Genomic DNA, 22,451 nt, shown 5'->3' on the forward strand with positions numbered 1-22,451 from the left:
CGTGGGGGGGGAGGGGCTGGGGGAGCAGGCTGGACGGGGCTGAGGGGGGGAGGGGCTGGGGGAGCAGGCTGGACGGGGCCGTGGGGGGGGGGAGGGGCTGGGGGAGCAGGCTGGACGGGGCCGTGGGGGGGGGGAGGGGCTGGGGGAGCAGGCTGGACGGGGCTGAGGGGGGGAGGGGCTGGGGGAGCAGGCTGGACGGGGCTGGGGGGGGGAGGGGCTAGATGGGGCTGTGGGAGGGGACGGGCTGGGGGAGCAGGCTGAACGGGGCTGAGGGGGGGAGGGGCTGGGGGAGCAGGCTGAACGGGGCTGAGGGGGGGAGGGGCTGGGGGAGCAGGCTGGACGGGGCCGTGGGGGGGGGGAGGGGCTGGGGGAGCAGGTTGGACGGGGCTGGGGAGGGGAGGGGCTGGGGGAGCAGGCTGGACGGGGCTGGGGGGGAGGGGCTGGGGGAGCAGGCTGGACGGGGCCGTGGGGGGGGGGAGGGGCTGGGGGAGCAGGTTGGACGGGGCTGGGGAGGGGAGGGGCTGGGGGAGCAGGCTGGACGGGGCTGGGGGGGAGGGGCTGGGGGAGCAGGCTGGACGGGGCCCTGTAAGTGGCAGAAAAAGGCTGGGTGACTGCGGGGGCTGCACACACAGGCCTCTGACCCCGGGAAGGGGGGCAGCCCCTGTCTATGGGGCTCTCACAGCCCCCACCTGCTTGCCCTCAGCCCCAGGCCCCGAAAGGCCAGAGGGCGCAATGGAGGGCTGTCCTCGGGGACCAGGAGGGGGGCTTTGGGCAGATTTCCAGGCAGCCCCCTGGAGATGGCTCAGCCAGGACTGTCTCCCTGGGTAGGGGGCCCAGCAGGTGCCCCAGGCAGGCTGTGCTGGGGGCAGGGCCTGCTCACAGTTGGGCACCAGACAGGGTGGGGGCCCTGGATGGGCTTTTAAGCCACGCAAGGCACTTTCACAGCCACTGTGTTAATCCGGGCAGACGAGGCTCCTCCAGCTGCGAGCTCTCCAGGGACGAGGGAGCATCTCACCCCTCGCCCAGCCAGCCCTGGGCAGCCCTGGGCTCCGCACACGCCACTGGCACAGCCAGGGCCAGGGAGAGATCCCAGCCCATTCACACAGGCGAGGGAACTCAACATCTGCTCATGACCCAGGGCCAGACAGGAGTCAGTGCCCCCGAGAGGGAGCACAGCGGGTAGGCAGGACAGGGCAGGGCAGTTTGGGACAGGTGCACAGCAGGCAGACTGGGGGGCAGGGCAGGGCACAGGCCACCTGGGGCAGCCGCAGCTGTGCTCTGCCAGAGGGACACGTCACCACAGGCTGCAGGGGGCCCCCGACCGGCCCAGCCAGGTCACCCTCCCCTGCCTGCCAGCTTGCCAAAGTGCAGGGGCCAGGGAAGGCTCCCTCGCCCCAGATGTGGCTGCAGAGCACAGCCCCTGGCACACAGCTGGCAGGGCAGGAGGCTCCTACAGCTTACGGCCACCCAGCCCAATCCCTCTGCCGGACACCCAAAGGAGTGGGCGGGTTCCCCCGTCTCACGCCTGGCCTGGCAGCAAGGGTATGGCTGGCAGGGAGCCCCGGCACACAATGCACCAGCTGGCTCGGCAGCTCCCGCCCACTGGGGAATCCCAGCCCAGCCAGCCATGTGGTGCAGGCTAGAGAGACGGCTTGGCATGCTGTGCCCCAGAGGGAGTGCCTGGGGCAAAAGGAGATGGGTGTCCACATGGAGCAGGGGGCTCCACACCAGGGAGCATGGGCAGGCCATGGCCGGGAGTCCCAGCAGGGACTGGGTGCGGGAATTAGCTGCAGGCTGGGGCAGGCCGGGGCTAGGGCTCCCTGTACGGGCTGGGCATGGGGATTATCCGCAGGCTGGGGCCGCGGGGTCCCTGTAGGGGCTTGGATTAGCAGCAGGATGGGCCATGCAGGGACCAGGGGTCCCAGCAGGGGCTGAGGGGCTGAAATTAGCTGCAGGATGGGGCATGCAGGGGCCAGGGGCCCTGGCAGGACTGGGGGGCTGGGCATGGGGATTAGCCACAGGCTGGGGCAGGGGGTCCCAGCAGGGGCTAGGGGGCTGGGATTAGCCACAGACACGTGGCCCCTCCTTGCGCTGGCAGATTTGCTTCCTCCCCATCCACGCTTTAGTGCAGCGGGAAATCCTAATCCGCTCTGATCCCCTCTGAGCCTGGGGGCATCCCTGGGGGGCACACACAGCAGCTGCCCACTACCAGTGCTGGCCTCAGGCTGGCCCGGCCCCCCACCGAGCCCTCCACACTCTCAGATGGCGCCAGCTTCTCCCCACCCCCAATGGAGGCCAGTGAGCGTGGGAGGTTGGTTACATATCCCAGCTGGGCAGATGGGACCTCCTGCCATGCCAAGGCACAGTCCCTCCCGGCCTGCAGGGCACCCCGGGCACTCTCAGCTCTCCCACCGCTGGCAGGGCGGCTGCTCAGCATGCTGGTGCTGTCACCTCTGGCCAGCAGGAGCCCCACGGGCATGGTCTCCCCTCTGCGGCTGGCCCAGGCCCAGCGCCCTGCTAACGGGGAAGGGAGCCCGACACCCTCTGCTCCTCCTCTGCTCTGTCACTGCCCCAGGCCTGGGCTCCCATGGCCCCACAGCACAGCCCCACTGCCCCCCAGACCTCAAACCAAGGTCACAACCGCAGCCATACAGTGGTGGGCGGGGCTGCGTCTGGCTGGAGGGGGCCCTGCCTGGCCAGAGGGGACTGTGCCTGGCATGACAGAGGCCATATGGCTGGCTACAGCCAGAAGCAAAGATCATGGGAACGGGGCTGAACCACCCCAGGGGGCCTGTGCGCATCCGTCTGTCCCCAGGAGCCCTGCACGCATCTGTCCATCCATCCTCAGGAGCCCTGCATGCGTCTGTCCATCCCCAGGGGCCCTGGGCATGTGACACAAAGTGGGAATGTTCTTAATGTTTTGCCTGAATACTGTGTGCCTCAGTTTCCCCTATGTGTTATTCAAGTGTCTAGGGAGGGGGATAAGGGTGTGTGATCATTGCAGAAACCCCGAGAGGGCAGGTATGACTGCAACACTCTGTATGCTGGCAACTGATGGCCGAGGCCCATCCTCTGCAAGAATCAGCCGGAGGTAATGGAAAACAGAGAGAGATGCAGGCCAGGGGACCTGTTCGTCTGGGAAAGACACAAAGGCTAGAACAGGGGCACCTAGACACAACTGAGGGTGGGCAGCCAGAAGGGGTCAGTCTCGTCTGGGACTCAGGGGGTGGGGCGGGGGAGAAGAGTCCAGGGCTCTGGATCCCCCCCACCAAGATGAACTTGGCTGGAATTGCCGGTTTCCTGTGCTGACAAGCTCTGTTCTACGCTGGGTTCCCCACAACTAATAACCTGTCTGTGTCACACGCTGGCTGGGAGCCACTGCTAGCTGTGGAGTGGGAGGCCGGGCCCTTTGGGGCCATGTGAGGCTCCCCAGGGGTCCCATCCAGGGGGACACGCTGCAGGGAGCTCAGGGGACTGAGCTCTCCAAGGCTGGACCCAGGAAGTGCCAAAGCTGAGAAGGGGAGTCACGGTGCACTGGGGTCCTGCCTGACTTCAGTCAGAGTTGGTTCCGGAGCACTCAGCCTGGCACCCCGTGACAACAGGCTGTGCCAGGGCCCTGGGCGTGTCTGTCCACCCCCATCGGGCCGCAGCCTGGGAGCCTTGCTCCTGCCCAAAAAGTTGATCTGTCTCACAATGTCAGGGAGGAGACGCTGCTCTCTGCCCCCAGTGCCACGCCCCTCCTGGGCCCCTGCCGCGGCCACTCGGGGGCATGGTGGCACCTCGGACACCCCCTCCAAGGCTGCTTGGGACGCAGAGGACAGGCAAGGGAGACTTGCCCAGAATTCCCCAGGCTGCCCTCACACACACACATTCCTCCGCACAGTGCCCCCAGCCACGCCTGGTACCCCACACCCTGCCCGACATGGTTCACTGTTTCTATTACCTTGGCATCCCCAAGCCCAGCCCCAGAGCAGGACTTCACAGGGCCTGGAAGTTACAAACAGGAGAGGGGAGGGGCTGGAAGCCAGGACTCCTGGGTTCTGTCCCAGCTCTGGGTCAGTGGGGTCTGGTGGTTAGAGCAGGAGGGCTGGGAGCCAGGACTCCTGGGTTCTATCCCTGGCCCGGGGAAGGGAGTGGGGGCTTGTGGTTAGGGCTGAGGGCCAGGACTCCTGGGTTCTATGCCCGGCTCCAGGTGGCAGTGGGGGATGGTGGTTAGAGCAGGGGGGGCTGAGATCCAGGACTCCTGGGTTCCATGGATGTTAAGCACGTCACTTAGGGCATGACTGGCTAGTGCCCAGACTGGCAGGAGGGCGCTGAGATGGCTGCCGCAAAGCCTGCTGCCAGGCCCACAGGAATGGCAGCCAGGGCAGCACTTCTAGCCTTTAGCCAGCAGATGACAGGCTTCCCCCACTTCACAGGCAAGCTGGGGCTCGCCCCACAACTGGTGGCAAAGCCTCAGGCTAAACTATGGCAAAGGAGGCACATTCGTCCCAGAGCCAGCTGGGCCGTACCAGTGCCACGCCCCCAGCACAGGGATAGACAGCTGCTGGTCTCTGCCAACACCCTGCCCCATCCCTGGGGATCTGTGGAGCCAGGCCACCTGCATGGGCTGCTGACTGCAGGGCCCGGGTATGGGGTGGCGTGCACGTCACATGCCCACTCAGTGATCCAATTAGCGGGCCACGCTGGGTGAGGAATCCTGGTCAGGTGCCACCAGAGGCACATGGTGTTACACGCTCAGACTGCAGGACCATGGGCCCAGCGCCAGCTCCCCCGTCCCCCTGCAACAGACCCCTGGCTGCTCGGAGCCTCTCGGCCGGCACAGGGACCAGCCAGGTGTCTGGGCCCTCCCAGTTGCATGGGGGGGGGGGCAGGCACCAAACTGGGGACACTCCCCCCCACCCCCCAAGCCCCAGAGGAGAATGGGGATTGCTCTGCCTTGTGCCCTCACTAGCAGCCCAGGCCAGTGCAATGGACACAGCATGGCATGGATCCCGCCGACCAGGGCGTGGCAATCCCAGCACCAGTGCTGGGGCGCGGTGTCACAGAGCGTGGGGGAGTCCGGGCCCTGCACCCCTCTTCCTGGGATTCACCGGGACTCTCAGTCAGCCAGTAAACCGGAAGGTTTATTAGTGTGATGCAGCAGGGCCTTTGTGAATAGTTCGTAGTCTCCTTTCTCCGCCCTTCCAGTCAGCAGTACAATGCCATGGCCTTGGGGTCCAGTAAGGGGGTGAGAGACCGGAGCCTGTACGCAGGATCAACCTGGTGCAGCTTGCAGGCCGTGTCAAAGGCATCCAGGAAGTTATCCATGTCTTCCCCCTCCTTACACTGGGCCAGGAGGCACTTATCAAAGCTCTGTGCTGTCCAGGGTCCCCCATCACTCACTGCAGCCGGAGGCTCGCTGCTCCTCAGCCTGGCCAATTCCAGCTCATGCTGTCTCTGTTTCTCCTTCTCCTCCAGCACATGCTGACGCTGCTTTTCCTGCTCCTGATGCTGCTTTTCCTGCTCTTCCTGCAGTTCCCGCTGCCTGAGCTCCAACTCTCCCAGTTTTAGCTCCTTCTCCCATTGCAGCAGCCTCAGCTCCAGCGATGGGGAGCTCTGCGAGGAGGATCCCCTGCTGGCCGCAGGGGTCACAATGCCTTCAGTATTCGCTGGGCTCCTCCCAGCCCTTCCCCTAGGCATAGGTAGAAGGGGTCTCAGGAAGCCCTCAGCAGCCTCCTGTTCACTCCCCGCTGGGACAGACACCAGTGCCTGCGCTGCATCTGCCAGGCTGCTTCCCTCCGAGACAGGGATCAGTTCATTCGAGCCATCTCCCTCCTCCAGCTGGGCAATCAGCTGTTCTTTGGTGAGCCTCCCAATGCGCAACCCCCTCCGCCTGCACAGCTCAACCAGGTCGCTCTTAAGGCATTTGCTATACATCTCCTTGCTGGCCACTCGCAGGCCTGTGTGCTCGCCGCTCCCCACAGCTTCCAGGGAGAACCCCTAGGGTGCCAGCCCTTCTTGAGGTCACCACCTCTTTGTCAGGGTCAAGCTGCAGACTCCTCCGCCCCTGGGACCACTCGCTGCAATCCCCAGGGGGACCCTGTTACTGCAAAAGTCCTTCTCGCTGGCCGCACGCTCCCAGGGGTTAACCGCCCCCCTGAAACCACTCCTCTCTGAGCCTTCAGCATGCCTGGTCCCCGTCAATCCCCCTTTGTTTTACTGCTTCCCAGTCACTTACTGCAGGAAGTACTACCCAAAGGGTGCAGTAGATCCCACCACTGCCACCAGTTGTCACAGAACGTGGGGGAGTCCGGGCCCTGCCCCCCTCTTCCTGGGATTCACCGTGACTCTCAGCCAGCCAATAAAACAGAAGGTTTATTAGATGACAGGAACACGGTCTAGAACAGAGCTTGTGGGTACAACCAGACCCCTCAGTCAAGTCCTTCTGGGGGGCAGGGAGCTTAGACCCCAGCCTTGGGGTTCCCTGCCTTCGACCACCCAGCCCAAAACTGAAACCAAAAAACCCCCTCCCGCAGTCTCACTCCTCCTCCCCCGTCTCCTCCTCCAGGCTTTGTCCAGTTTCCCTGGGCAAAGGTGTCACCTGCGTCCAACCCCCTCCCAGCTCAGGTGACAGGCTCAGGTCTCCTCACTCCAGTGGAGTCACCCCCTGCTCTCCTATCCCCCATGCAGACAGTCCTACCAGAACTAGACACTATTCCCCGGTCAATCCACCCCGCTCCCTGCTGCGTCACACGTGGCAATCCCCCTGCCAGGGCCAGGACACGGCAATCCCGGCGCTAGGGCCAGGGCACAGATCCCGCTGAGCGGGGTGCAGCTATCCCGGCGCTAAGGCCAGGGTGCAGATCCAGGACTGTTTATACAGGGCTGTTGCCCCCCAGCGCTGAGATGTGCCTCCCTGGGGTGGGCCCAGCCACGATTGACCCAGGTCCCAGCATGGCTACCACTTAGGGTAGCACAGCAGGTGAAGGAGAATCCTGACTCCTGGGCAGCTGTGCTCTGGCTACAGAGAGCTCTGGGCATGGGTAGCGAGGGAGGGCTCGGGGCTCAGCCCAATGCCTGGGCCTGGCCCCATCCCAGGGCCAGCAGGTGGCCTCTCTGCAGCACGCAGCTCCAAAGCCACTGGCTAAGGTGCTGCTCCAAGCTGTGCTTGGCAGGAAAAGGCAGCGTGCGGCTCCCCCGCCAGCCAAGCGCTGCATGCTACAGTCAAAACACACAATGTTGCCGGGTGGTATACGAGGGAAGCGCGGGCGCAGCAGGGCCGTGTGTCACAGACAGGCCCCTGCTGAGCACACTGCGCTCCCAACTGCCCTGCAGGCTCAGAGCATGGGGCCAGGAGAGAGAGGTGAGCACTCAGAGCAAGGGCGCTCACGGCATGCCACCCCACACACCCTGCTACCGAGAGATTGGGCAAGAGGAGGGCAGGAAAGGAATGGGACATGGGAATCCCCTCTAGGAATCCAGCTCCAACCCAGTCCAGGGCAGGGGGCATCAGTTCCAGGTGGGGCACTGGCTGGCATCTCTCTGTGAGGTGTGAGTGGGATAAGCAGCCATGTGACCACCGCACACTGAACCCCACAAAGCCCGGAGCCAGGCGCGCTGAGCAGGGAAGGGAGCGTGCTGGGGAAGGGCTGGAGCCGAAGATGGGGCCTGGGCTACCCCCAAGTCACCCCACTGTTGCAGCACTGCAGATACCCCACTCCCTCCTGGGTGACCACACGCTGCCGTGCTCACACCACGAACGGAGCTGGGCCCCCTTCTCCGGCTGACCCACTCACAACATTCCCCCAAGACAGGCAGCACTAGAGAAGCCCCGCATGAGATTCCGACCCCCCCCACCCCAGCCCAGGACACCAGGCCAGCCTCTCAGGCAGAGCCCCGGGCCCACAGCAGTGAGGATGGCACCAGCTCCCTGCCCAAGGCACCCCCAGTCACAGAGCCCTCCCACAGGGACATGTGCCAGCCTGAGCCAGTCACGGCTGCAGGCTGGGGTGGGAGCTGGGCGCAGCCAGAGCACCAGGAGAGCAGGGGCCAGCACCCTCTTCTGGCCAGCACCAACCCCACGAGCTGCTCGCCCAAACGCCGCGCTGCCCTGGGAGATGCAGCACAAAGCCCACCAGGCTCCCGCGCCCCAGAACGGAACCGCAACATGCCGCTACGGGGCACGGCCTGGCGCCCCACACCCTGCAGCACCAGCTCAGGCCTGAAGTCTGCCCGTCAGCGCAAGGGAACACAACACGGGCAGCTGTTCTCAGCCTGGCCCGCCCCTGCCTGGGGAGCTTGTCTCTGCAGGGGGGCGGGCTCAGCTCTCTCCAGCATTGCCATGGGGGCCAGCTCGGACCGTGGGGAGAGCGCTCCCTGCTGAGCCCATAGCCTGCGGCCCAGCCGAGCCCCCGCCCCGCTCCCCCAGCCAAGCCCCCACCCCGCTTCATGAAGCATAGCACGCCCTGCCAAGCCCTCGCCAGGCTCCCCAACGCCCCCAGCTGAACCTCCACCCCGCTCCCCACAGTCCAGCGCCCCCAGCTGAGCCCTCAACCTGCTCCCCATGGCCCAGCGCCCCAGCCAAGCCCCTGCCCCGCTCCCTGGCGACCTCTGATGAGCCCCTGCCCCGTGGCCCCCCCAGCCAATCCCCCGCCCCACTCCCCAAGGCCCAGCGCCCCCTGCCGAGGCCCCGCCCCGCTCCCCGGTGCCCCCAGCCGAGCCCCCGCCCCGCTCCCTGCGGCCCGGCGCCCCCTGATGAGCCCCCGCCCCGCTCCATGAAGCATAGCACCCCCTAGCACGGCACTGGGGAAAGAGGGTCAGCACTGAGTGAGGGGAGAGTGCTTCTAGCCCTGCGCTTGCAGGTACTCCAGCTTGGTCCCCTTGTCCTCCTGCCCACTCTTGGGCCTCACCCAGGGTGGTTCAGGCCTGGCTCCTGGAGCCAGGGAAGGGTTAAGCACATGCGGGCTCCATTTATCACACACCAAATGCAGCTCTGTCTGGCACTGCTATAAATATCCAGGGGAAAGGAGTGTCCGCTCCCGGGGGGGACACTGCTGCTGCAGTGTAAGCCCCTCCCCCCACATGGGCACTGTGGCCTGCAGGGGGGCGAGGACCCATCAGAGCCAGGCAAACAGTGGGGGTGGGGGGAACAGATCAGGCCATGACCTTGGGGCTCAGAAGATGGCAGGTGCCTTTCATCCGCGCCAGAACCCCAGGACCTGGGAGACAGGCACTGAGGGAGGAGACAGCAGTGCCAGCATCGGGTGGGGGAATGGAGATGAGTGACACTCAGTGGGGTGGGGGGGCCTCAGCCCAGTGACACTGGGGGGAGGTTTGAGGCAGGTGACACTGTGGGGGGGGGAGGTGACAAAGGGGGAATGTTTTGGAATACATTTATGAATCATAGAATATCAGGGTTGGAAGGGACCTCAGGAGGTCATCTAGTCCCACCCCCTGCTCAGAGCAGGACCAATCCCCAATTAAATCATCCCAGTCAGGGCTTTGTCAAGCCTGACCTTAAAAACTTCTAAGGAAGGAGATTCTACCACCTCCCTAGGTAACGCATTCCAGTGTTTCACCACCCCCCAAGTGAAAAAGTTTTTCCTAATATCCAACCTAAACCTCATCCACTGCAACTTGAGACCATTACTCCTTGTTCTGTCATCTGCTACCACTAAGAACAGTCTAGAGCCATCATCTTTGGAACCCCCTTTCAGGTAGTTGAAAGCAGCTATCAAATCCCCCCTCATTCTTCTCTTCTGCAAACTAAACATCCCAAGTTCCCTCAGCCTCTCCTCATAACTATTGTGTTCCAGTCCCCTAATCATTTTTGTTGCCCTCCGTGGGACTCTTTCCAATTTATCCACATCCTTCTTGTAGTGTGGGGCCCAAAACTGGACACAGTACTCCAGATAAGGCCTCACCAATGTCCAATAGAGGGGAACAATCACGTCCCTCGATCTGCTGGCAATGCCTCTACTTATACAGCCCAAAATGCCATTGGCCTTCTTGGCAACAAGGGCACACTGTTGACTCCTATCCAGCTTCTCGTCCACTGTCACCCCTAGGTCCTTTTCTGCAGAACTGCTGCCGAGCCATTCGGTCCCTAGTCTGTAGCGGGGCATGGGACTCTTCCATTCTAAGTGCAGGACTCTGAACTTGTCCTTGTTGAACCTCATCAGATTTCTTTTGGCCCAATCCTCTAATTTGTCTAGGGCCCTCTGTATCCTATCCCTGCCCTCCAGCGTATCTACCACTCCTCCCAGTTTAGTGTCGTCTGCAAATGTGCTGAGGGTACAATCCACACCATCCTCCAGATCATTTATGAAGATATTGAACAAAACCGGCCCCAGGACCGACCCTTGGGACACTCCGCTTGATACCAGCTGCCGACTAGACATGGAGCCATTGATCATTACCCGTTGAGCCCGACAATCTAGCCAACTTTCTACCCACCTTATAGTGCATTCATCCAGCCCATATTTCTTTAACTTGCTGGCAAGAATACTGGGGGAGAAAAAGAAAAGGAGTACTTGTGGCACCTTAGAGACTAACCAATTTATTTGAGCATAAGCTTTCGTGAGCTACAGCTGAAGCTCACGAAAGCTTATGCTCAAATAAATTGGTTAGTCTCTAAGGTGCCACAAGTCCTCCTTTTCCTTTTGCGAATACAGACTAACATGGCTGTTACTCTGAAACCTGTCATTATGTGGGAGACAGTGTCAAAAGCTTTGCTAAAGTCAAGGAACAACATGTCCACTGTTTTCCCTTCATCCACAGAACCAGTTATCTCGTCATAAAAGGCAATTATATTAGTCAGGCATGACTTGCCCTTGGTGAATCCATGCTGACTGTTCCTGATCACTTTCCTCTCCTCTAAGTGCTTCACAATTGATTCCTTGAGGACCTGCTCCATGATTTTTCCGGGGACTGAGGCGAGACCGACTGGCCTGTAGTTCCCAGGATCCTCCTTCTTCCCTTTTTTAAAGATGGGCACTACATTAGACTTTTTCCAGTAGTCCGGGACTTCCCCCGATTGCCGTGAGTTTTCAAAGATAATGGCCAATGGCTCCGCAATCACATCCGCCAACTCCTTTAGCACTCTCGGATGCAACGCATCCAGCCCCATTGTGCACGTCCAGCTTTTTTAAATAGTCCCGAACCACTTCTTTCTCCACAGAGGGCTGGTCACCTCCTCCCCTTGCTGTGCTGCCCAGTGCAGCAGTCTGGGAGCTGACCTTGTTCGTGAAGACAGAGGCAAAAAAAGCATTGAGTACATTAGCTTTTTCCACATCCTGTCACTAGGTTGCCTCCCTCCTTCAGTAAGGGGCCCACACTTTCCTTGACTTTCTTCTTGTTGCCAACATACCTGAAGAAACCCTTCTTGTTACTCTTCACATCTCTTGCGAGCTGCAACTCCAGGTGTGATTTGGCCTTCCTGATTTCACTCCTGCATGCCCGAGCAATATTTTTATACTCATCCCTGCTCATCTGTCCAATCTTCCATTTCTTGTAAGCTTCTTTTTTGTATTTAAGATCAGCAAGGATTTCACTGTGAAGCCAAGCTGGTCGCCTGCCATATTTACTATTCTTTCTACACATCGGGATGGTTTGTCCCTGTAACCTCAAGAAGGATTCTTTAAAATACAGCCAGCTCTCCTGGACTCCTTTCCCCCTCATGTTATTCTCCCAGGGGATCTTGCCCATCAGTTCCCTGAGGGAGTCAAAGTCTGCTTTTCTGAAGTCCAGGGTCGGTATTCTGCTGCTTTCCTTTCCTCCTTGTGTCAGGATCCTGAACTCGACCATCTCATGGTCACTGCCTCCCAGGTTCCCATCCACTTTTGCATCCCCTACTAATTCTTCCTGGTTTGTGAGCAGCAGGTCAAGAAGAGCTCTGCCCCTAGTTGGTTCCTCCAGCACTTGCACTAGGAAATTGTCCCCTACAGTTTCCAAAAACTTCCTGGATTGTCTGTGCACCGCTGTATTGCTCTCCCAGCAGATATCAGGGTGATTGAAGTCTCCCATGAGAACTAGGGCCTGCAATCTAGTAACTTCTGCAAGTTGCTGGAAGAAAGCCTCGTCCACCTCGTCCCCCTGGTCCGTTGGTCTATAGCAGACTCCCACCACGACATCACCCTTGGTGCTCACACTTCTAAACTTAATCCAGAGACTCTCAGGTTTTTCTGCAGTTTCATACTTGAGCTCTGAGCAGTCATACTGCTCCCTTACATACAGTGCAACTCCCCCACATTTTCTGCCCTGCCTGTCCTTCCTGAACATTTTATATCCATCCATGACCGTAATCCAGTCATGTGAGTTATCCCACCAAGTCTCTGTTATTCCAATCACATCATAATTCCTTGACTTTGCCAGGACTTCCAGTTCTCCCTGCTTGTTTCCCAGGCTTTGTGCATTTGTGTATAGGCACTTGAGATGACCCACTGAAGTTTGCGTGTGCCTCGGTTTCCCCTCTATGAGACATTGTGTCCTAGCGGGGGGAAGGGCTGTGCATGCTCAGGGCAGGTCTCACGCCCGAGTGCGGATGCTCTGACGCCAATGGGAGAGCACAGTTCACACCTCCCTGAAGGGGGGAGGAGCTGTCCCGCCAACCCAGCACCGCCTCCAGAGGTTAAGGGGCTGTACCTGTCATGCTCACAGGGCTGGAGTCTCACCCCTGAACGAGACACGTTTGCAGTGTCCACCGGGCCGAAGACGCGGGTCTGAATGACACCTAGCTGTCTCTGTGTTGGTCTACACCCCAGACCTACTGCAGTGTAACTACATGGCGCAGGGGTGTGAACCCCCTCTCCCCGCCCCAGCGATGCTGTTACCCCAGCCTGACCCCCCTGTAAACAGCGCTACATCCACGGGAGCTGGGGAGGTGAGTGCGAAAAAGCAGGGGATTTTCTTGTTTCTTCAATGGTTTGCATGCAGATGGGGTGGGACTCAGTTTCCCTGTGTTAACGAGGTGGTGGGAGAGGAAGTTTGTTGCTGAAGAGGACCAGCACTGACCTCGCCTTGCACTTGGGACCAGGACAATAGCCTGGAGAATGGAGACCGCAGGGACTGGTGACCGGGAGTCACAGCCAGTTCCGGCCAGTGGGAGGACAAAGGGCTGAGGAGAGAGGGGCCAAGCAACCAGTTCCAGCCAGAGGGGAACAAAGGATAGAAGAGGGGGGCCCCAGCGACCTGTTTACCTGGGACGGAAGACAAAGGACAGGGGAGGAGCTGATGGAGGAGATGATAAAGGATGTCTCAGCTGGAAGGCAGGGGGTGCTGGACTGGACAGAGATTGCAACCAGAGCCCCCCTGGAGGCTGGAGAGACCTAGATGTACTGTGCTGAGGGAGGCCAGGCCTGAGGCCTGGAGAGTTTCCTGGGCTGGGTTCAGATGCTCAATAAACCCTCCTGTGTTACGCTGGCTGAGAGTCGCCCCGGTCTAGAGATCGGGGGCAGTGCGCCCTCTGGGGGTGGGGAGATCAGAGGCCCAGAGCAAGTGGGCTCCCTGAGGCGTCCACTGCAGAGCCAGGCTGTTGGTGGCTCAGAGGTGCAGTCCCGGAAGGTGGAGGGTGTCACGGAGTGTGGGGGAGTCCAGGCCCTGCACCCCTCTTCCTGGGATTCACTGAGACTCTCAGCCAGCCAGTAAAACAGAAGGTTTATTGGACAACAGGAACACAGTCCAAAACAGAGCTTGTGGGTACCCCCAGGACCCCTCAGTCAAGTCCTTCTGGGGGAGCAGGGAGCTTAGACCCCAGCCCTGGGGTTCCCTGTGTTCCTCCACCCAGCCCCAAACTGAAACTAAACCCCCCCAGCAGGCTCTCTCCTGCAGCCTCTGTTCACATTCCTGGGCAGAGGTGTTACCTCCCCCTCCTGGCTCAGGTGACAGGCTCTCAGGTCTCCCATCCCCAGGTCAACACTCCCCCCTCCCTGCTGAGTCACATCCTCACATCAGGGCCTACAGCTTAACACCCCCCCAAGAGAGTGGCCCCCCAAGAAGGGCTGTCGCACCAAAGGGGGTTCCCCCCAGGGACTGTATGGAGCCGAGAGAACCCGAGCCCTGGGCATCCAGGACAGGGGGTAACACCACAGACGGACGGAGTTTCTCCCACCCATACGGCCGCTGCCTCTCAGGGAGGTGGGTAACTGCGGCAGCATACAGCATAGCGCTGCAGCTGATGTCTGTTTTAAGTGTAGCCCTGCCCTGGGTCTAAGTGGACTTTAATCCCCATCTCAGTGCAGAATCTGAGACAACACCCAGCAAGGAGCAACCCAGAGGGAGATGGACTCCCTGTCTCAGGGAGACCGAGCAGCATTTCCCTGGCTGGAGGACTCGGGGCTGGGAGTGGGGAGGTGGGGACAAAAGTCAGGGGCTGGAAGGAGTCGGGGCTCCCACCTAGAGTCTGACCAAGGAGGCCGCCCAGACAGACAGAGCCAGACCCAAGGGTTCCTCACAGCCAGGCTGGGCTGGGGGCTGGCTAGGACGGACCCTGCTTCACCCTTCATTGCTCCAGGTTGTCCTAAGGGCCCCCTAGGCTGGGCACCAGCTAACAACTGAACCCAGCTGTGCCCGCACTGGGAGGGTCCCTGCAGGAGCTGGGTGAGGGGTCCGGGTCCCTGCAGAGCAGCCGAGTCTCCCTCAGGGGCTGTCTCTGGGGGACTCACTGCCTGGAGCTCGTGGAGGTGTGGGAGGAGCTGCAGGCCCAGAAGGCCAGTCTAAGGGGCGGTGAGGCCGCATGGCTCACCCTGGAGGAAGAGCAAGAACCCCAGGTGGGCTGGCCGGCCCAGTGAAGGGGCCTCCCAGAGACGGCTCCAAAGCTGGGGGCTCAGCCCCGAGCCTGTGGGTCTGTGACTGTGGGAATGGGAGGCCCTGAGCCAGGTGAACCCTGGCCTGGCCTCACAAACTCATTTGGATGTAGATACAGTGCAGCCTTGCAGGAGACCTCTGAGAGCCAGGGGTGTTCAGACAGTTGCTGCCCACCCCCTCCCTCATCGGCACCCCACCCTGGGGGCTCTGCCCAGGAGGGTTCCGCTCCTGCCTGGGCTCTACACCGTAGAGGCAGCAAGTCTGTCTGGGTCCGGCCATACCCCTGAGGCAGCAATTCTGCAAGGCCACAAGCTGCCAGCTCCCCCACCACCCTGTCCTGCCATGGGGCAGACAGTGAGAGATTGGACAACTGCACAGTGGCCAGGTAGAGGGCGCCCTGCTTGGCACGATACCCAGAAGGCTGGCATGCAGGGGGTGGAGCAGGTAGGGCAGGCGTCAGCTGCAGGGACTGGGCCTGGTCTGCGGGGGGAGGTGGGACTGGAGACCAACTCCCCACAGAGAGCCACAACCACAGCGCCCCATGGCCCAGCTCATGGCACCCCACTCAGAGCCCCAGCCCCAGCGCCCCACGGGCTGGCTCGCAGCACCCGACTGAGAGCCCTCAGCCCCAGCAATCCACAGCCTGGCTCACGGCACCCCACTGAGAGCTCCAGCCCCAGTGCCAGGCTCATGGAGCCCAACTGAGAGCCCACAGCCCCCCAGCACCCCACTGAGAGCCCTCAGCCCCAGCAATCCACAGCCTGGCTCACAGCACCCCACTGAGAGCTCCAGCCCCAGTGCCAGGCTCATGGAACCCAACTGAGAGCCCACAGCCCCCCAGCACCCCACTCAGAGCCCTCACCCCAGCAATCCACAGCCCGGCTCACGGCCCCCCACTGAGAGCCCACAGCGCCAGCGCCCACAGGCCGGCTCACGGCCCCCCACTGAGAGCCTGCAGCTCCATCCCCCCATGGCCAGGTTTGCAGTGCCCCACTGAGAGCTCACCGCCCCAGCGCCCCGTGGCCTGACTCACAGCGCCCCACTGAGAGCCCCAGTGACCCATGGAGCTGTAAGGATGAGGCCTTTGTCTGCAACCATATTAGGAGAGCAGCAGCCATCAGCCAAGAAGCAGGAAGTCACAGCCCCACATTCCATCTAAATTACATTAAAACAATGTCCTATCGGGCTGTTCAGAAGGCTCCTGTCCTAATAGCACCCATCATCGTCAGACACAGAAACAGAGCTTAAGATGGTTAAAGAAAGCTTAGTTTGATGGCATTCTGTCCGGCAAGACACCACTTATCAATAGTTGTGGGTGTGAAATCCCTCTTTTTATTGTTTTGTCTTTATGGTCCCCACGTCTCTATTGTTTATCTGTCGGGTTCTTTGATTGTTTCTGTTACATCACTAATTTTGCTAGGTGTAAATCCACTAAGGTGGTGGGCTCGGACTGGTTAAAGAATTGTTTTACAATATGTTAGGATTGGATAGAGCAGTGTTTCCCAAACTTTTTTTGGCCACGGAACACCTGGTATATATTTACGGACCATTTACACTATTATTTTGTAGTCGTTTGGTTTTCAAATAAAAAATTGTGTTATTTATGCTCAAATGTATTTTATTGTATAAAACAAAGCAAAAATACAAATTTAAAATAACATGAACTAACAATTTCTAACTGGAAAGTGCATATAAAGACCCTCCTTTTTCATTACGATTCTTTCACGGAACACTATTCCCACTGTGCGAACACCAGTGTTCCGTGGAACACAGTTTGGGAAACGCTGGGTTAGAGAATTGTTTAGCAACACTTTAATGAAATGATTGGTGAAAGTACAGCTAAGCAGGACTCAAATTTCACTATATAAGCTGGGGTCCAAGAAGGAGAGCAGTGGAAGGAACAGAAAAATAAGAAGGAAAGACCTAGAAGAAGAAGAACAACTCACCTTTAAGACACAGCCTAAGATCAAAACTGCTAAGAATCCTCTGCAAGACCAGGACATGCAACAACCAGAATCCAGACGAGACCAACCTTGCAGGGAAAGGTTTCAGAGTAACAGCCGTGTTAGTCTGTATTCGCAAAAAGAAAAGGAGTACTTGTGGCACCTTAGAGACTAACCAATTTATTTGAGCATGAGCTTTCGTGAGCTACAGCTCACTTCATCGGATGCATACTGTGGAAACTGCAGGGCCCTGGTGACTCCCCGGAATTGCATGTTATTAAAAAGGAGATACTGGCCATGGCTTCCAGGGTTGTGCCAGTAGTAACTGGAACCCTACTGGATTTTAATACTTTAACAATGCAGTCTTAAAAGCTAGACAGTTTGAATTCAAGAATGAAGATAATTTTAGGAGGTACCCGGAGTAGGAGGTACCCAGAGTTGAAACAGGAGATTTTTCAAGCAGTTGTAGTTTTTTGAGACGCACAGGAAAAGGAAATAAGGACAGGAGAATGGAACCCGTCCAGGCAGTAACTTTTGCCAACAACAGGCCCCCAGATCTCCAAGGGGAGCTGGGGGAAAAGGGCCAGATGCACTATGGCATGTTAGAGGAAGAGGACGGGGAGGTGCCAGGGACAGCAGAGGAGCAAGAGGAAGAAATGGATCTGGGTATCAGATGCAGACTAGAGGATGTCTGGTGGAAGGTGGAAAAGGTAGACAGAGGGGAGGCATGGAGAAAGCTTATGATGGCAGGAGAACCAAGAGAAAAATGGGACAGGAAGCCCACAAGTGAGTTACTGCAGTGGGCTGTCCAGTTACACAGGCAAGAGGAGTTGACTAACAGGGTTCCTGTAACTCTCAGAACAGACTCTGAACCATCAGTGCCACCCCAATAGGGGTGCCCACCTCCCTGGACTCCCCCTGAGGTAGGGGCCCAACTAGAATATGACAAATGGGGCATCCCACTATAGGCGCAATAATGGGGGAACAAACATGCCCCACTATGTTAACTGACACTGGTGCATCAGTAGGTGTGCTTGGAGAGCAGTGGCTTCCCGGGGACCCTGGAAACAGAAAATTCAACACAACTAGTATCATAGACAGGGGGAGACAATGAAAGCATTTATCACAAGACTGATCCTGACCCGTCTAGGCAATCAGGAGTCATGGGTTAAATACTGTGTTCAGAAGTATTTAACTGTGTTAAATAGTGTGTTTAACTAAGTATTTAACTGTGTTAAATAGTGCATCTGGCCCTTTCCCCCAGCTCCCCTTGGAGATCTGGGGGCCTGTTGTTGGCAAAAGTTACTGCCTGGACGGGTTCCATTCTCCTGTCCTTATTTCCTTTTCCTGTGCGTCTCAAAAAACTACAACTGCTTGAAAAATCTCCTGTTTCAACTCTGGGTACCTCCTACTCCGGGTACCTCCTAAAAGTACTGTGTTTCTTGACTTTAGCAAAGCTTTTGACACGGTCTCCCACAGTATTCTTGTCAGCAAGTTAAGGAAGTATGGGCTGGATGAATGCACTACAAGGTGGGTAGAAAGCTGGCTAGATTGTCGGGCTCAACGGGTAGTGATCAATGGCTCCATGTCTAGTTGGCAGCCGGTATCAAGTGGTGTGCCCCAAGGGTCGGTCCTGGGGCCGGTTTTGTTCAATATCTTCATAAATGATCTGGAGGATGGTGTGGATTGCACTCTCAGCAAATTTGCGGATGATACTAAACTGGGAGGAGTGGTAGATACGCTGGAGGGGAGGGATAGGATACAGAAGGACCTAGACAAATTGGAGGATTGGGCCAAAAGAAATCTGATGAGGTTCAATAAGGATAAGTGCAGGGTCCTGCACTTAGGACGGAAGAACCCAATGCACAGCTACAGACTAGGGACCGAATGGCTAGGCAGCAGTTCTGCGGAAAAGGACCTAGGGGTGACAGTGGACGAGAAGCTGGATATGAGTCAGCAGTGTGCCCTTGTTGCCAAGAAGGCCAATGGCATTTTGGGATCTATAAGTAGGGGCATAGCCAGCAGATCGAGGGACGTGATCGTTCCCCTCTATTCGACATTGGTGAGGCCTCATCTGGAGTACTGTGTCCAGTTTTGGGCCCCACACTTCAAGAAGGATGTGGATAAATTGGAGAGAGTCCAGCGAAGGGCAACAAAAATGATTAGGGGTTTGGAACACATGAGTTATGAGGAGAGGCTGAGGGAGCTGGGATTGTTTAGCCTGCAGAAGAGAAGAATGAGGGGGGATTTGATAGCTGTTTTCAACTACCTGAAAGGGGGTTCCAAAGAGGATGGCTCTAGACTGTTCTCAATGGTATCAGATGACAGAACGAGGAGTAATGGTCTCAAGTTACAGTGGGGGAGGTTTAGATTGGATATTAGGAAAAACTTTTTCACTATGAGGGTGGTGAAACACTGGAATGCGTTACCTAGGGAGGTGGTAGAATCTCCTTCCTTAGAGGTTTTTAAGGTCAGGCTTGACAAAGCCCTGGCTGGGATGATTTAACTGGGAATTGGTCCTGCTTTGAGCAGGGGGTTGGACTAGATGACCTTCTGGGGTCCCTTCCAACCCTTATATTCTATGATTCTATGATTCTATGATTCTAAGTAGGATCAAACTAGGAATGAGGAGGATGGAATACTGGGAACATTTTACCTTAACAAGGGGAGACGCACTGTGGATTTAGCTGACGGGTTCCTATGGGCAAATAGTGACGGGCCAGCAGAAACATCCACCCCTCCATTACTGCTGTACATAGGTGAGCATGTGTAAAGGCACCAGAAGGAGGGCAAGCAGAAGAAGGGGACCCATGGGTGGACAAGTTTCCTGGGGTATGGGCTGAAAATAAACTGGAGTGTGGGGAAATTGATGCTGAGGTTTTAATCCAAGGGCCTGACCCCCCTCCACAACGTCAATACACGTACCCTCAGGAGGCAGCGGAAGGGATAAAATCTACCACAGAAAGTTTGTTAGAACAGGGTGTTATTGGGCACATGGCAAGTACTAACACTGCCCAGTTGGCCTGTACCGAAAGGGGAGGGGAGACCTGGCGAATGACAGTGGGTTTTAGAGCATTAAACGCAGTAACCCCGGCCACTGCTCTGGTTGTGGCTAAGTACCAAGAAGTCGCTGCAGCAGCAGCAGGGGCACAGTTGCTCTCAGTAACAGATTTAGCAAATGCCTCCTCTGCCATTCCCGTGCGCCCCGCGTCCTGGTACAAATTTGGGTTCACTTACAGCGGACAACACAAGGGTCCCCCAGAGTTTTCATAACGCATCCCCAATTTGTCCCTCCCATGTGGTTAAGATGTGGGGAAAATTGACAGCTGAAGCCCAGAGAGGTCATTTCCTACGTTGGTGATATCCGGGTGCATGGGGACCACAGGGAGGAGGTTGGTAGGATCACTGAGCAGATGTTACAGATCATCCAAGATACCGGACTCCAGGCTAGCAGAGCCAAGGCCCAGCTGGTACAGCAAGAGGTAAAATACTTAGGGGTCATATTGGGAAAGGAAGAACGGACCCCAGATGCACAATGGGGGGAACTGACTGGAAAACTTCCCGCCACCACTGATGTGGCATCCTTAAGAGCCCTTTTGGGAACCTGAACCTCTCGAGAGATGTCACTGAAATGTCGCCCACTGGGCTTTCTCCTAAAGAAAGGGTGGCAGTGGGAGCAGCAGCCTGGCCAGGCAAAGACATCACTGACCCTGAAACAGGATTTGGCCCCGGCCCCACATATCCAGGTGGGAGAACCATTCATCCTGTAACTGCCTAGTACTGATGTGGCACTGGGAGTAGCACCCCCCCGAGAGCCCGCAGCCCCAGCGCCCCACGGCCCGGCTCGCAGCGCCCCCCGAGAGCCCGCAGCCCCAGCGCCCCACGGCCCGGCTCGCAGCGCCCCCCGAGAGCCCGCAGCCCCAGCGCCCCACGGCCCGGCTCGCAGCGCCCCCCGAGAGCCCGCAGCCCCAGCGCCCCACGGCCCGGCTCGCAGCGCCCCCCGAGAGTCTGCAGCCCCAGCACCCCCGAGAGTCCACAGCCCCAGCGCCCCACAGCCCGGCTCGCAGTGCCCCACTGAGAGCCCACAGCCGCAGCGCCCCACTGAGAGCCCCTGTGACCAACAAGGCACTTTCTGTGATGTTCCAATGAACGCTGTGCCCGGCAGTGACTGACTGAGCTGCCAGGTGGGTACCCTGGGCAAGTACAGAAGGGTACAGTGCTCCTGGGGAGGAGCAGGAGACTGAGATGTCTCGGTCCCCCCTCACTGGGGTCATGAAGCCTGCCTAGAAGGAACTGAGATCAAAGAGGACTCAGGGAACCCCCAGGACTGGACATCTGACACCCACCAGCAGCAAGCTCCAGCCAGGGAGCAGGGAGCTCAGCAGGGCTCTGCGAAGGACAATGCCCGGTGTCGGGTGACTGAGCTCAGGGACACAGGCTGTCCCCAGAGAGTGACAGACACAGGTACTCGGGCAGGCCTGCACTATAGACCCCTATGGCTGTAACTGTGAAATATCCACACCTCTGATAGACACAGTCACACCAACTCAACCCCCCATGCTAGGGGGACCATACGTCCCTTTTGGCAGGGACAGGCCCTCGCTGCAGGGACATGGGCCAAGCACAGAGCCCACCACTAGAGGGGAACAGGCAGGGACAGGGCCCAGAGCCCAGTCCAGCCCCGGGGGGGGGGGGGGGGCGACTGGAGCCAGAGACAGGAGGAAGTGGGCGCAATTCCCTTGTCCTGCCAGGGACCCCCCCACTCCCATACCCAGCCAGGAGGCCAAGCTGAACCCGGCCCCGGGAGGGGGCGATAGAGAAGTCGTGGCACTGCAGGCAGGAACGGGCAGTACTGTCCCCAGGCCATAGCCTCCTGTCTGGCCTGGGCAGACTGGACCCCCTGACAGAACCGGCTCCCCCCCAAGGCTGGCCCAGGACGTCCCACAGGCCCACCCCATTCACTGCGGGGCCCGAGGGGGCTCTGGCAGCTGGGATCAGGGCAGAGCGCAGGGAGCGCTAGGCCGAACACCCCTCCCGTCCCAGTGGCTCATTCCTCAGCCTGTCTGGAGGGGCTCAGTGAGGCTGGCCAGAGCCGCAGCGGCCCGGAGACACGAGGCGTACACAGCTGTCAGCGGCCGCTCTGCTGCCAAAGGGGGGAGGGGGAGCCCAGCACACCATGCTCCCAGCCCAGCTGGCCAGCAGGGAGCAGCACACACAGGGCCCAGCCTCCTCCAGCTCGGGGCCAGCCGCTTGGCCAGCGCCTTGAGAGGGGAAAGGCTCTGTTCCCCACACTGGACATGGGGGCCTGCTGCCAGTCAAACCTGCAGGCCAAAAAATCGCCACCTCGGGGCCCTACATCAAAGTGGCTTCAGCCCTGCAATGGATGGAGACAGAGGTCAGGGCCCCACTGCAGTCCCCATCGCCCTGCGCAGCGCCAGGACAGAGGGATCCAGGGGGGCGGGAGCCCCAGACACTGACTCCTGGGCACCCTCTCTGCACAGTGGAGAGGGCAGCTCCTTGCCCCAGGCCAGGAAGCTGTAGTGGGGGAGGGGACCAGATGCTCCCAGGTGGATAAAAAACTGATATTTTGGGGGAAAAAACAGGACTATTTCATTGAAAACAGATTTCTGGTTTTGTTGCTCAAATTAGAACTTTTTCTTTCTAAAAATAAATCTGCTTAAATATGTTAAGGGCTAAATGTCTCAATCTCTTCAAACTGTGAAA

At 58.7% G+C, this 22,451-nt stretch overlaps 1 protein-coding gene across 11 annotated transcripts in view; it reads right to left on the bottom strand.

Moving 5' to 3' along the window:
• KCNH2 (potassium voltage-gated channel subfamily H member 2) overlaps positions 1–22,451 on the bottom strand; it is a 126,099-nt gene that overhangs the window by 76,026 nt on the left and 27,622 nt on the right. For 3 of the 11 annotated variants that reach the window (XM_075126108.1, XM_075126107.1, XM_075126106.1), the window contains one exon: positions 16,731–16,854. The exons of 7 other annotated variants lie outside the window; for them this stretch is intronic. In XM_075126108.1, the coding sequence (XP_074982209.1) occupies positions 16,731–16,854 (124 nt within the window). Of the gene's footprint in view, positions 1–5,385; positions 5,615–16,730; positions 16,855–22,451 lie in introns of those variants that run through there. One more of the 11 variants, XM_075126114.1, reaches the window with a different exon arrangement.

The sequence above is a fragment of the Caretta caretta genome, chromosome 2 (assembly GCF_965140235.1).
Source record: "Caretta caretta isolate rCarCar2 chromosome 2, rCarCar1.hap1, whole genome shotgun sequence".
In the NCBI taxonomy this organism is placed as follows: Eukaryota; Metazoa; Chordata; order Testudines; family Cheloniidae; genus Caretta; species Caretta caretta.